The sequence below is a fragment of the Nematolebias whitei genome, chromosome 14, assembly GCF_014905685.2.
Source record: "Nematolebias whitei isolate Nwh7 chromosome 14, NemWhi1, whole genome shotgun sequence".
Classification (NCBI taxonomy): Eukaryota; Metazoa; Chordata; class Actinopteri; order Cyprinodontiformes; family Rivulidae; genus Nematolebias; species Nematolebias whitei.
The window spans coordinates 145183-158086 of NC_056511.1; the positions used below are offsets into that span (position 1 = coordinate 145183).

Genomic DNA, 12904 nt, shown 5'->3' on the forward strand with positions numbered 1-12904 from the left:
CCTCCTTCCTTCCTTCCTTCCTTCCTTCCTTCCTTCCTTCCTTCCTTCCTTCCTTCCACCCACCCACCCACGTTTGGTAAATAACAAAAGTCCAGATATTTTTAATACATCTTTATTGCCAACATCTATACTGAAATGATACATTGAATGATACATTGAATGATACATTGACGGTTTAGAGCAGGGAAGGTAACAGCCACTCTCTTCTTTAATGGCACACTTTGTATGCTGTTGGTCCAGAGCTGGACATAAACAGACTGTAGGTCTGCTGCAAGTATTTTGATGGAGAATCATCTGAAACACACACACAGCATGTATTACTAAACTGTATTTAATCAACATATACTTTTACGCTGGGCTCCCACTATATATAGCAGATTAGTATTAGCTTACCCTCACACGTCGTCTAGCTCGCATCTTTATGGCTTCCCACACCTGTACTTGGCCAGAGTCTTTTGCCTTGCTGCCCGCAGCCTTTTCTGAGTCTCTTCTCTTTGGCGTTTGACAAAAAGCCACAGACTGAGCAGAATGTTCAACAAAGCTACAAGATCCTCCATTTTTGCTGTGTATCGTTTCAGGGTCTTCTTCTAATATGTTTAGTGGTGGCTAGTAAATAACTTAATAGAGCACTATCGCCACCAGCTGGTCAGGCGAGTTTGATTCTGGACCCGCCTACAGAACCGGTCCTGAAGTGCATATGGAAAAGCAACATGGACCGAGCTGAGCTGAACCGAGTCGAACCGTGCTGAAGAGGGGATATGGAAAAGGGGTTTAAGCCTATTGCAGCATAACTAAGGGACAGCTCAGGAAACCCAAGCTGACCCTAACTATAGGATTTATCAAAAAGGAAAGACTTAAGCCTAATCTCAAAAGTAGACTAGGTGTCAGCCTCAAGGACAGGCTGGTTCCACAAGAGAGGAGCCTGATAACTGAAAGCTCTGCCTCCCATTCTGCTTTTGGAAACTCTAGGAACTACAAGAACTCACCATACAGGCCTGCCTGGCCCCAGTGTGGTTCGGGTCTCGGTCCAGAACCTTCTTGTAGTCCTCCATAGCTTCATCTAACTTCTCAGTCTGCTCGTAAATCTCTGCCCTCCTCAGCAACGCCCGCAAGTAGTCTGGATCCAATTCTATCGCTATGGTAACCAGAGTCAATCAGTGTTACTGATCAATAAACTGGTGAGGTGATAATGTCATGACTCACCTCTGCTGCAGTCTGAGATGGCCTCATCCTTCTGCTCCTGTAACAACACACAGTTAGCACTCTGCTAATAAACCCATTAACACACCTCCAAAAAGAACAGTTAGTACTTAACTTATAAAACTGTTAGCACAAGGCTAAAGCCCCCAGTATACTCCCGCGTACGTCCGTTCACAAGTACGTACGTGTGTACTGTACGCAGAGGGTTCAGACTTCGTACTCGAGCGTACACCCTGAGTAGCTACAGAGCAGCTTCACAGACAAGGGGCGTTTACCTTCGGGACAAATTGAGGTCGCCGATTGGTCATTTGCTGACACGCCTACTGGATTGATTGACAGGTCAGAAAAAAGAAACGAGCGCTGGCAGCCTCAGCGGTGTTCTGTGTTTATATGTTGTTAATAAAAAGATCTAAAAAATAAAAAACCAACAGGGAGCGCTGGCTCTGCAGCACACACATCATAGAGGAAGCCGAGTTGGGGGACTTGGGGGTTGATCCGTCCATAACCATGGCTGAGGTTGCCGAGGTAGTTAAAAAGCTCAGAGACGGCAGGGCTCTGGGACTGGATGAGAGTCACCCTTTTTCCTTAAGGCTCTGGATGTTGTGGGGCTGTCTTGGCTGACAAGCCTTTGTAACGTCGTGTGGACATCGGGGCAGTGCCACTGGACTGACAGACTAGGGTGGTGGTTCCCCTCTTCAAAAAGGGGAACTGGAGGGTGTGCTCCAATTATAGGGGCATCACTCTCCTTAGCCTCCCTGGTAAGGTCTATTCAGGGGTACTGGAGAAGCGAGTCTGATCGTTGGTCGAACCTCAGATCAAGGAGGAACAATGTGGGTTCCGTCCTGGCCGTGGAACACTGGATCAGCTCTTTACCCTCACTAGGGTCCTTGAGAGATCATGGGAGTTTGCCTATCCAGTCTACATGTGTTTTGTGGACTTGGAGAAGGCATTTGACCGTGTTCCTCGGGGTAAACTGTGGGGGGTGCTCCGTGAGTATGGGATTGGAGGCCCGTTGTTATGGGCTGTTCAGTCCCTATACAAGCGGTGCGAGAGTTCAGTTCATATTGCCGGCAGTAAGTCGGACCCCTTCAGGGTGTGAGTTGGACTCCGCCAGGGCTATCCGTTGTCACCAATTCTGTTCATAACTTTTATGGACAGAATTTCTCGGTGCAGCCAGCCGGCAGAGGGTTTCCGGTTCAGTGGCCTCAGGATTCCATCTCTGCTCTTTGCAGATGATGTGGTCCTGTTGGTGTCATTGTGCCATGATCTTCAGCTCTCACTGGAGCGGTTCGCAGCAGAGTGTGAAGCGGCTGTGATGAGAATCAGCACCTCCAAATCTGAGGCCATGGTCCTCAACCGGAAAAGGGTGGATTGATCTCTTCAGGTCGAGGGTGAGGTTCTGCCTCAAGTGGAGGAGTTCAAGTATCTCGAGGTTTTGTTCACGAGTGAGGGAAGAATGGAGTGTGAGATTGACAGACTGATTGGTGCAGCATCTGCAGTATTGCGGACCGTGTACCGGTCTGTTGTGGTGAAGAGAGAGCTGAGCTGTAAGGCAAAGCTCTCTGTTTACTGGTCGGTCTACGTTCCTACCCTCACCTATGGTCATGAGCTCTGGGTAGTGACCGAAAGAATGAGATCGCGGATACAGGCAGTTGAAATGAGTTTTCTCCGCAGGGTATCTGGACTCTCCCTTAAAGATAGGGTGAGATGTTCAGTTATTCGGGAGAGACTCGGAGTAGAACCGCTACTCCTCCACGTCGAGAGGAGCCAGTTGAGGTGGTTCAGGCATCTGGTAAGGATGCCTCCCGGGCGCCTCCCTAGAGAGGTGCTTCGGGCATGTCAAACTGGGAGGAGACCCCGGGAAAGACCCAGGACACGCTAGAGAGACTATGTCTCTCGGTTGGCCTGGGAACGCCTTGGAATCCTCCCAGAAGAGCTGGAAGAGGTGGCTGTAGAAAGAGATGTCCGGGCCTCCCTGCTCAAGCTGCTGCCACCGTGACCCGACATCGGAGTAAGCGGAAGATAATGGATGGATAATGTCCCAGTGGCTTTTAAACCCCAAAATACATTAAAGACTGGTTCATCCCAAAGATCCAGTCCCCCGGCACAAACAGAGTAATATTGTGTATGCTGTTCACTGTCAGGAGGGTGATCAGTCTTACATCGGGGAAACTAAACAGCCATTGGCCAAAAGGATGGACCAGCACAGAAGATCAACATCATCAGGCCAGGACTCTGCGGTCTACACTTATCTCCAGGCCAGCGGTCACTCTTTCAGGGATGAAGATGTTCACATCCTTGATAGAGAGGAACAATGAGTTTGAGAGAGGAGTAAAGGAGGCCATCTTTGTTAAAAGAAGCCGTCCATCATTAAACAGGAGCGGAGCCTCCGTGTTCAACTGTCCCCCTCTTACAATGCTGCGATTGCTAGTATCACTCAGCCCCCTGTGAATAGCAAACAGCCATCAGGGTGCTAATGATCCATCGTTAGGCTGATGGTCCTCCTTGATCATGTGAGCAGCTGGTTTTGGTTGTCAGCAGCAAATTGGTTGATCCACCATGAGATGGTGCTATTTATAAGACTGAGCTGAATACAGCACCTCAGACTCAAGAAGTCTTTCGGATGAGAGACGAAACGTTTCAACAATTTATTTGTTTTGTTTTTCTGAATGTCCAGGGGACCAGATTTAACTTTTTTAGCTAAAATAAAATGATTGCTCCTCATCCTGCGCACGTCATTTGTGCAGTTTTTCACGGGGACAAAGAGCACGTGTCAGCACGGAAACACTGGGATTGTCACAGTTCTTTATCAGTCGGGCTGGTTTGCGGACACTGCTAGTTCCCTGCATGGTAGCCAGAGCTTGAGATGTGTATGACTGTATCCTTCAATGTGTTCCAAGTCTATTTACTTTCCGGAGCCGTCGTCTCCGTTTGGGTTGACATGGACAAAAGCATTAGAGGTGGTCTTTACTCATGCGGTCTGCCATGTTGTTCACCTAACATCCGGGACTTTCTCACAAAACTCATGAGGTCATCCCTGACAAACGCCATTTTAATAAAGGTCTGTTGTGCATTAGGTTAGCATGACGTTACCAGGTGCAGTCTTGCAGCAGCTCTGTTGGAGAAGAGCACAGCTCTTTCTCGGCTGAAACTGATGGGACATAAAGCTAAAGCCTCGGTGTACTTTAGCGCTGCCTCGCTCCAGTCTGCAGGAACACAAACAGATGAAGATAAGATAATGTAAGACAAGATAGAACTTTATTGATCCTGCAAGAAATTGTTGTGCCAGTTTCAGTACAAAGGAACATACACAAGGGCTCACACAAGATATAAAAAATACCAGAGAATATAAAAATACCTATGAAAAGTGGTCAACTGTTGGGTTCTGTTTGGTTTCAGGGCTGCAGTGGATGGAAGTCCACTGCAGGGCTTCAGTCAGATCCAGTCAGTCCAGAAAGGATTTTATTTACAAATTTATTTATAAATGACAACTAACGCAGCTTTGAAAACTTCTTTGAACTGGTCTAAACTATTTTCACTTGATTCTGAACTGATATAAAAAAAATTGAATTTGTTTACTAAATGTCCTGATGCTGCTCATTAATCCAGGTAGGAAAATGTAACAAAGTCAGGTCCTCTGGAAAAAAAAAAAAAAAAAAAAAAAAAGTCAGGTCCTCTGGACGGATTAAAATAAAAAAATAAATAAAAACTTGTTGAAACAGTTAATCTTTTATCCACATGACTTCTTCAGTCTAAGGAGCTGCAATAAACTCAGCCTTATAAATAGCACCTTCTCATGGTGGATCAACCAGTTTGTTGTTGACATCCAGAACTGGCTGGTCACATGATGAAAGAGGACCATCAGCCTAACAATGGATCGTTAGTGCTCTGATGGCCGCTTGCTATTCACAGGGGGCTGAGTGATTCTAGCAATAAATGGTAAATGGACTGTATTTGTATAGCACTTTTCTATCTTATGAAGACACATGTCACATGCCGAAATGTCCCTGGGCAAGACACTGAACCCCTCATTGCCTCCGATGTGTGTCCCATTGGTGTATGAATGTGATAAAGCTCTGATTATTCTTTGTACAGATAGAGTACTGTATGAATGAGTAAATGAGGCACAGACTGTCACGTAAAGAGCTTTGAGTGTCTTGATAAGATAGAAAGGCACTACATAAGTACAGTCTGATGAAGATGTGAAAGGTCACAGATGTTTTTCACTTATTAATGTCAAATGTAAATGAACCATGTGTGGTGTTAGAATGTTTTGTCTAGACAGAAGTGGAGCTGCAGGAGCATGGAGCTTTCACCTCAGAAAACTCAAAGAGGCTGCAAGAGTTGTCTGATCTCAACACTGACCGATAACCATTAAAAAGACACTCCTTTATGCTCTCGGTGACAAAGCTCTTGGAGACGAAGCGCCATGTAAACGTCTTGCCATCTTTTTCATTCATTCATTCAACCTTTATTTAGACAGGTAAATCCCATTGAGTCTCGATGACTCATTTACAAGAGAGACCTGATTTCAACAACGAATGATGACAACAATGGACAACAGCGACAACAATAGACAGTTACGAAACAACCAACTGAGTATTAATTTTTTTCCTGAAAGAAGAAGAAGCTGTCCTCCCACCAGGCGGACCGGTTCTGAACGAGGCTCGGCCCAGATGAACTGCAGGAGGACGTCGAAGAGAGATGTTGGATGAACCATTTATTTAAAATTCCCCTAATTTCTTTTATTCAATCCATTCAAGTTCAGTTAACGTGTTTTAATAGTGTGTTCAGTTTAATTATCAGTGTTTGTGTGACATACAGTTTGTGGTGTTGAATAAATAAATAAAAATTAAACCTGATGTCTTCATTTTCAACTTTAGTGTTCACGCTATATTTAGCATCATTTTAAATTTGAATTACATAATGTCCAGATAGCTTCATTTAGCTCAGAGCTTCATTATATCTCACACTAACATAAATACTGTTTATTATTATTAAACTGTTATTATTTAGCACATTTATGTTATAGTGCAGCGCGACGTGTGCGCGTGCCTCGTTCTATAAACAGCGACATTAGAACTGGATCAGATAGTGTCTCTTCTAACACGGATGTCGGTCCCAGCACCTGGAATCCGACGTAGATTAACTACGAAATTAATATATATTCCATCAGTCGTAGTTCAGAAAGCAGTGTGTCCGCCGCCATGTTGATAGAAATATAGCGTCTGACCACGCGTGCGTGTGCGCATGTGGTTTAACACAAAGTCTCAGCGAGAGATGTTTACATTATCAGCGGGGGGTCAGCGAAAAACCTCCACTATGGAAGGTGGGTTCAGAAAGTTCTGAATTCAAAGAGGGGGGCCACTGGTGTCATGTAAATGACCAGCAGAACCGCAGAGAGAAAGCTGCGGATGCACTCAAAATATGCGCCGTGTAAATGGACCCTAAGGGGAGGAGATACAAAGAAAACAGAAGGGGTCCAAGAATGGAGCCTTGCGGGACCCCGCAGGAAAGAGGCACTGAAGCAGATAGTGTTAGCAAAATTAACACAGAAACTCCTGTCGCTCAGGAATGAATGGAACCATTCTAACGTTGCACCAGTAATCCCAACCCAGTGTTCTAGCCGGGACAAAAGGATACTGTGGTCCACAGTATCAAATGCAGCGGTAAGTTCAAGGAGTACCAGGACTACAGACTGACCAGAGTCATTTGCCAGAAGAATGTCATTGCAGACCCTAACTAAGGCTGTTTCAGTGCTGTGTAGTTTCTTAAAGCCAGACTGAAAGATCTCAAGAATAGAATTTCCACTCAAGAACTCGTTTAATTGAGTGAAAACTATTTTCTCCAGGATCTTAGAAAGAAAGGGAAGTTTGGAGATGGGTCTGAAGTTTGAGCATATTGAAGGGTCAAGTCTGGTTTTTTTTTATTAAAGGAGTTACCACTGCATGTTTAAAAGCGTCAGGAACTACACCTGCAGCCATACTGCTGTTTATAATGTCAAGAAGAGAAGGTCCAATGGAGGTAGGACTTGTTTAAAAAATGATGCAGGGATGGGGTCATGGGGTCAGCAGGGGAACCTGAGGGTTTCATATGACCAATGACATCATTTAGAAATGAGAGGAAAATGGGTTCAAACTGGTTAAAGCCTGATGTGGAGGGGGCAAAGACAGAGGGGTCAGCTGTGGTGTGAGGAATCAGTTACCTGATCAACTCAACCTTTTTAACAAAGAAACAGGCAAAGTCGTCACACGTAACTGCAGAGACCTCCCTGTTGGCAGACTGAGGCACGGTTAAAATGGAGTTAATGGTGTTGAAAAGAACGCGGGGCTTGTGGCTGTTTGAGGCGATGATTTGGGATAATAAAAAAAAACTGATTTAACAGTGGCCTGATACTCTTTGCAACATGATTTTAGCATGATAAAAGAAACGGGAAGTTTGTCCTTCCATTTACGTTCGGCTTTCCTGCATTGACGTTTGGCTGCGCGAGTGATCTCATTCATCCAAGGGTGTGGAGTGCGCTTTGGATGCCTAATTTTTAATGGTGCAACTAGGTCAAGCACCTTAGTACAGATCTCTTGATGTACAGTGACTAGCTCATGGGTGTTCATGGAAGAGGATTCACAGACTGAGAGAGAGTTTTTAGGAAAAGCGGATGAAAAAGCGCAGCAGTGGAAGGGTTAAATATTCGACAAGGCCTGGCTGGAGGGGGAGGTGGTTTGGACTCGCTGACAAAAGAAGTGTTGAAAGAAATGGGTTTTTGGTCAGAGAAAATTGCATCCCCAATTTCTAACTCAGAAACAGATCAACCAAAGGTTAATACTAAATCTAGTGTGTGGCCATGCTGGTGAGTTGGTCCTGCAACATTCTGTACAAAGTTCAGAGACTGGATCAGATCTAGAAAGTCCTGAGTCAGCGGCTTTTCAGGGCAACAGACATGTATATTGAAATTTCCCAATATCAAAACCCGATCATATCTGAGCAGAATCCAAGTTAAAATGTCAGAGAGTTCAGCCATGAAGTCCTTATTATATTTGGGTGGCCTGTATAAAACAGCAGAAAAAACAGGATTTGAACAGCCCACCTCAAAACACAGCAGTTCGAAGCTCAAAAAAAATTAGCTGGTATCTGTACCAGTTTGCAGTTCCATCGTTTTTTGAAAATAGTTAATTATCCACCACCTTTGCCTGATGTTCTAGGAGCATTAAAATAAGAACAGTCTGGTGGTAAAATTTAAGACAGGGCCATGAACTCACCACAGGAGAACCACGTCTCAGTCACGCAGAAGAAGTCCAGACCGGTGGAAGAGAAAAAGTCCTTCAAGATGAACGTTTTATTAGCCAGAGACCTGGCGTTTATCAGTGCAATCCTTGTAGGAATCACAGCAGAAGTTGTCCATGAAGTTAAGACCAGCGGTCTCAGATTTGCGGAGTTCGACCCGCGACTCCAACGACCGGAAGCCCAGCCGCAGCAAACAGGTCTGCTGTGGAAGCGCGACCCGACCCGTGGGACTGGGAAAGACTCAGGTGGATCGGCGCAGTGCCAGGACAGGTGATTTAAGATGTGGTCCTCGGTTGAAGAGGAAGCCGCAACAGCAGCCCGGCAGGCTTTGATCATCACAAGACGGCCGGCCCGTTTTCCACGGCGCCTGGAGCGATGTCTTTGAGTGGGCAGGATACCACGGCGGAGGTAAACAGGAACGTCTTCAAGCAGAGGTGTGGGTCCAAGAGGGGGTCCAGAGTTATGATCATTATGATGAAACAAAGCGAGACTGGTGGCAGATAGTCGGAGATTTAGGAGTTGATGACGTTCATAAACCAGCAGTGGGTCGATGTTGTAGGTGAAAAATTACAAAAACACCCAAAAAAAAAAACCCACAATCACTGCAGACAGAGGTGGAGGGCAGGCCATGCACAGTGGCGCCTTCTTCCCATGCCAGTGCAACAACAAACTCGTTAAGAGTGAAAGCATTCTCCGGTAAAAATATCACAGTTTTAATATGAAATATGAAAGGCTGGTTGCATATATAATAATTGTTTTAGTTTTAGATTTAAGATATGATGTGTACAATTATGTTGTGTTAATTTTTAGGCCAAGAGTTGATTTTTCTCAGTTTATTTCTTCACACCAGGGGTGATTCTAGAAGCCCTTTTTAGGGGCCTTAGCCCCCCCAGTGTTGACAATGGCTCTTGGCTTGAACCACACTGTGGGTATTAGCATTAGAATTATTGTGGGGGGACATATTGGTGCGAGGTCTGTGGGTCCTCCCCCATAACTTTTTTAATAAAGTAGCAGCTATTTCCTGCATGCTGGTGTATTTTAACAGGTTTTAAAACATCTATGTTTACCTACATAAGTAAATACTTGATTCAATAACTGTTTTAGAAAACATGGCACAAGAAGTAGCACTAAGCTTTTTGTTTGTCTTTAATTTAATTTAATTTTTCTACCTAACACAGGAAGCTGTTAGCTCTGGAAGCAAACTGTTAAACAGCTTTGGACACAAAGACCCTTGTCCCACACTTCAACAGAGCAGGTAAGATACATAACATCTTGTAATCTCTGCCTGGTGAGGCTGATTAAATAATTATAAAATATGATAAGTGAAATAAAGAAAAATTGAGCTTCTGTAATTTATAATTGCAAATGTCACATTTTCTTGACTTAGTTTCAATTTTAAATCTCTTGTTTTTGATAAAATATTTATTTCCAAAAGAAAGACCAACAGATTGTAACTTGTAGTCACTGTGACACTATTTTGACTCGTGCACGTCTTCTGTCACTTTTAGGTTCCACAAGGCTCTGGACTGGTCCAGCTGTGGAGAGATGAGGTGGAACACCAGACCTGCAATGGTCCAGTCTGTAAATGAAGCTCTGAAGTCTGGGAAGATGCACGACATCATGCTTCACCCAAACGAGCTCGTTACCTCGACCACACAGACTGAACTTCTGGAGGACGTCGTCCAATGTATAATAATGCCTTTAAACATTTTTATTTATTGAGTTCTCTGCTTGGTACATTATTTTCTTTTTTTGTTTGTCTGTTTAAACAATTTAAAACATGACAGTGATGTCACTGTTTAAAGGAAACAACTGCTCAATAAATTAGTAAAATGCAACTTGTTCTGTTTGGGTTCTTTCATCTAAGGTAGACATGGTGTGACCCATGGACTGGTTTAGATTTTTTGTTTTTACTGGAACTGACCTTCAAAAGAGCCAGAAACAGACTCATCAGCTGATCCTCCGTAGAAACATTATATGGACTACAGGCCATGGATTGTTTGTTTTATGACATTTAGAGAAGGTTTTTGTTTGGATTAAGGAAATAAATGTCTCTATTTCACCACAGATGAACTGTTCCTGTTGCCATATCTTTTGAAATAAAACTGCACAACACAAAGTAATTTAAACAGGAATGGGTAGAAGATCAAATCAAATTCAATGTATTTCCTAAAAATTCAATGAAAAACAGGAGCAGGACAGGAGTGGGAGTGATTCTGAAAAGGAGCAGGAGTCATGTTACCAGGAGTGGGACAGGACAGGATTTTTTCTGTGGGACCAGGACAGGAGTGAAAATCCACTCCTGTGTCATCCTCTAGTCTGAACCTCATCTGTGTTCTTTGTTTAAACCAGGTCTCTCTGTAACTGGGGGAGTGGCGGCGCAGCGGTTAGAAGATGGGCCTGTGATCGCAAAGTCGCAGGTTCAACTCCCAGTACCGTCAACTTCAAAAATGTGGGTGGAATAGGTGGAACATCCACACCTGCCTCCACCCTCATTTGCCCCACCCTGGGCCCCTGAGCAAGGCCCTTAACCCCCACCATCTGCTCCCTAAACAGGTCACTCTTGAAAATGAGTTCTCGTGGCTCAATGAGACTCCCTGTATAAATAAAGGGTAAATGAAATGAGTCCTTGAGACTCTGTGAGACTAACCTGTAGAAGGTTGAATGACTAAAGATGGACATTTTCACTGAGAATAGAGCATCCTGTAAACTGATATGAACAGGCTTAGACTGGTTTATAATCGGGTTTGAACTGGTTTAGAGACTGGATAATCTGGTTTAGAAATTGGTTTGATCCGATTTAGACTGGTTTATAATCTGGTTTGAACTGGTTTAGAGACTGGATAATCTGGTTTAGAAACTGGTTTGACCTGGTTTAAACTGAGTAATAAAGCAGTATGGACTCACCTCCAGCTTTAAACAGTCCATTTCCAGTTTCCTTGAGAGTTAAGCTGCGCTGCTTTTGAATCTGAAACAAAGGATGTACAGCAGCACACCTGAACACCTGAACCTGAGCAGGAAGAAGAAGGAACAAACAGGAGGATTACCTGTTTCTCCTCTTCTGTCAGCTCTTTCTCCACCTCCCTCAGGTAGTCATCATCAAAGTCCATTCCTCTGAACACGTCCTCCTTTAGCTCTGAATCTGAATCCTCCTGCAGAGCAGCACCCTGCTCCTTCTCACCCTGAGCCACCTCCTTGTTCTTCTGTCCTTCTGTGTCACTCGCTTCTTTTCTGTCAATTTGTCTGTTTGTTGAAACATCACAGTCCTCTGAACCTGCATCTTCCTGCTGGGTCTCCAATCCACTGTCTCCCTCCTTCTGTTGTTCCTTCTCCTTTGTGATCTCAGGAGGCTTCAAAATGTCATGACAGTCATAGAAGTCCTCCTCGTCCCCCTCTTCCTGTCCTCCTGGGTCTTCTCCTCGGCTGCTCATTGTGATGCTCTGCAACACAAAGGAGGAACTTCATCACGTATTTATGTGAAGGTTTTCCCTTATAATACAGGTTCTAATATAGGTTTTCCCTAAGACACAATGGTACATGCTCTATTCAACCGCTGCTCAACTGCCTGGCTGACATCAGGGACTGGATGGCTTTAAATTTCTTAAGTTTCAATGAAAAGAAGTCTGAAGTCATGTTGTTCCCTCCCAACGACATGATCACAAACCACTGCATCGACCTTTCCGCTCTAACCCTGTCAGGAAAACAAAGAGTCACTAATCTGGGCGTGATAATGGACCCTTCCCTGAAACTTAACAATCATGTAAACATGATTGCTAAATCATGCTTCTTCCAACTGAGGCGGCTGTCTGAACTGAAGCCCATATTGTCCAAAAAGAACCTGGAGACAGTAATACATGCATTCATTACATCTAGGCTTGATTACTGCAATTCACTCCTGTTTGGTATCAGTCAGACCTCCATTGCACGACTACAACTGGTCCAGAATGCAGCAGCCCCATTTTTAACTTGTACAGGCAAAAGAGAGCACATTACACCAGTTTTGGCCTCACTGTACTGGTTACCAGTTCACTTTCGAATCCAGTTCAAAATACTCATGTATGTCTACAAATCACTGAACAGTTTCGTCCCTCCCCATCTCTCTGATTTGCTACAACCGTATGTCCCACCACGCTCCCTGAGGTCAGTGGACCAGTTGCTCCTCACAGTTCCAGGAACTCGTCTTAAGCGCAGAGGTGACAGGGCCTTCTCTGTAGCAGGACCAAGACTCTGGAACGAGTTACCTCTGCTTGTCAGACAGGCCCCCTCCCTCTCGGTTTTCAAGTCCCGTTTAAAAACTCACTACTATTCAGTAGCTTTCAACACCAGATGATCTGTGTTTTGATCCTGTATGCTCCACAATGGTTTGTCGTCATTTTCTGCATCGTTTTTTGTCTATATTCTGATTTACCTCATTTTGTATTTT

The 12904-nt window shown here is 44.4% G+C and overlaps 1 protein-coding gene across 1 annotated transcript in view; it reads right to left on the reverse strand.

The window, feature by feature from the left end:
- The window catches only part of ttc1 (tetratricopeptide repeat domain 1), a gene marked incomplete at its 5' end in the record, with an annotated part of 16438 nt that extends 4517 nt beyond the window's left edge, over positions 1-11921 (reverse strand). Inside the window, 5 exon segments of the mRNA XM_037687189.1 lie at positions 987-1135; positions 1204-1240; positions 4294-4406; positions 11389-11449; positions 11529-11921. Of these exon segments, the coding sequence (XP_037543117.1) occupies positions 987-1135; positions 1204-1240; positions 4294-4406; positions 11389-11449; positions 11529-11912 (744 nt within the window).
- Between the last annotated feature and the right edge of the window lie 983 nt (positions 11922-12904).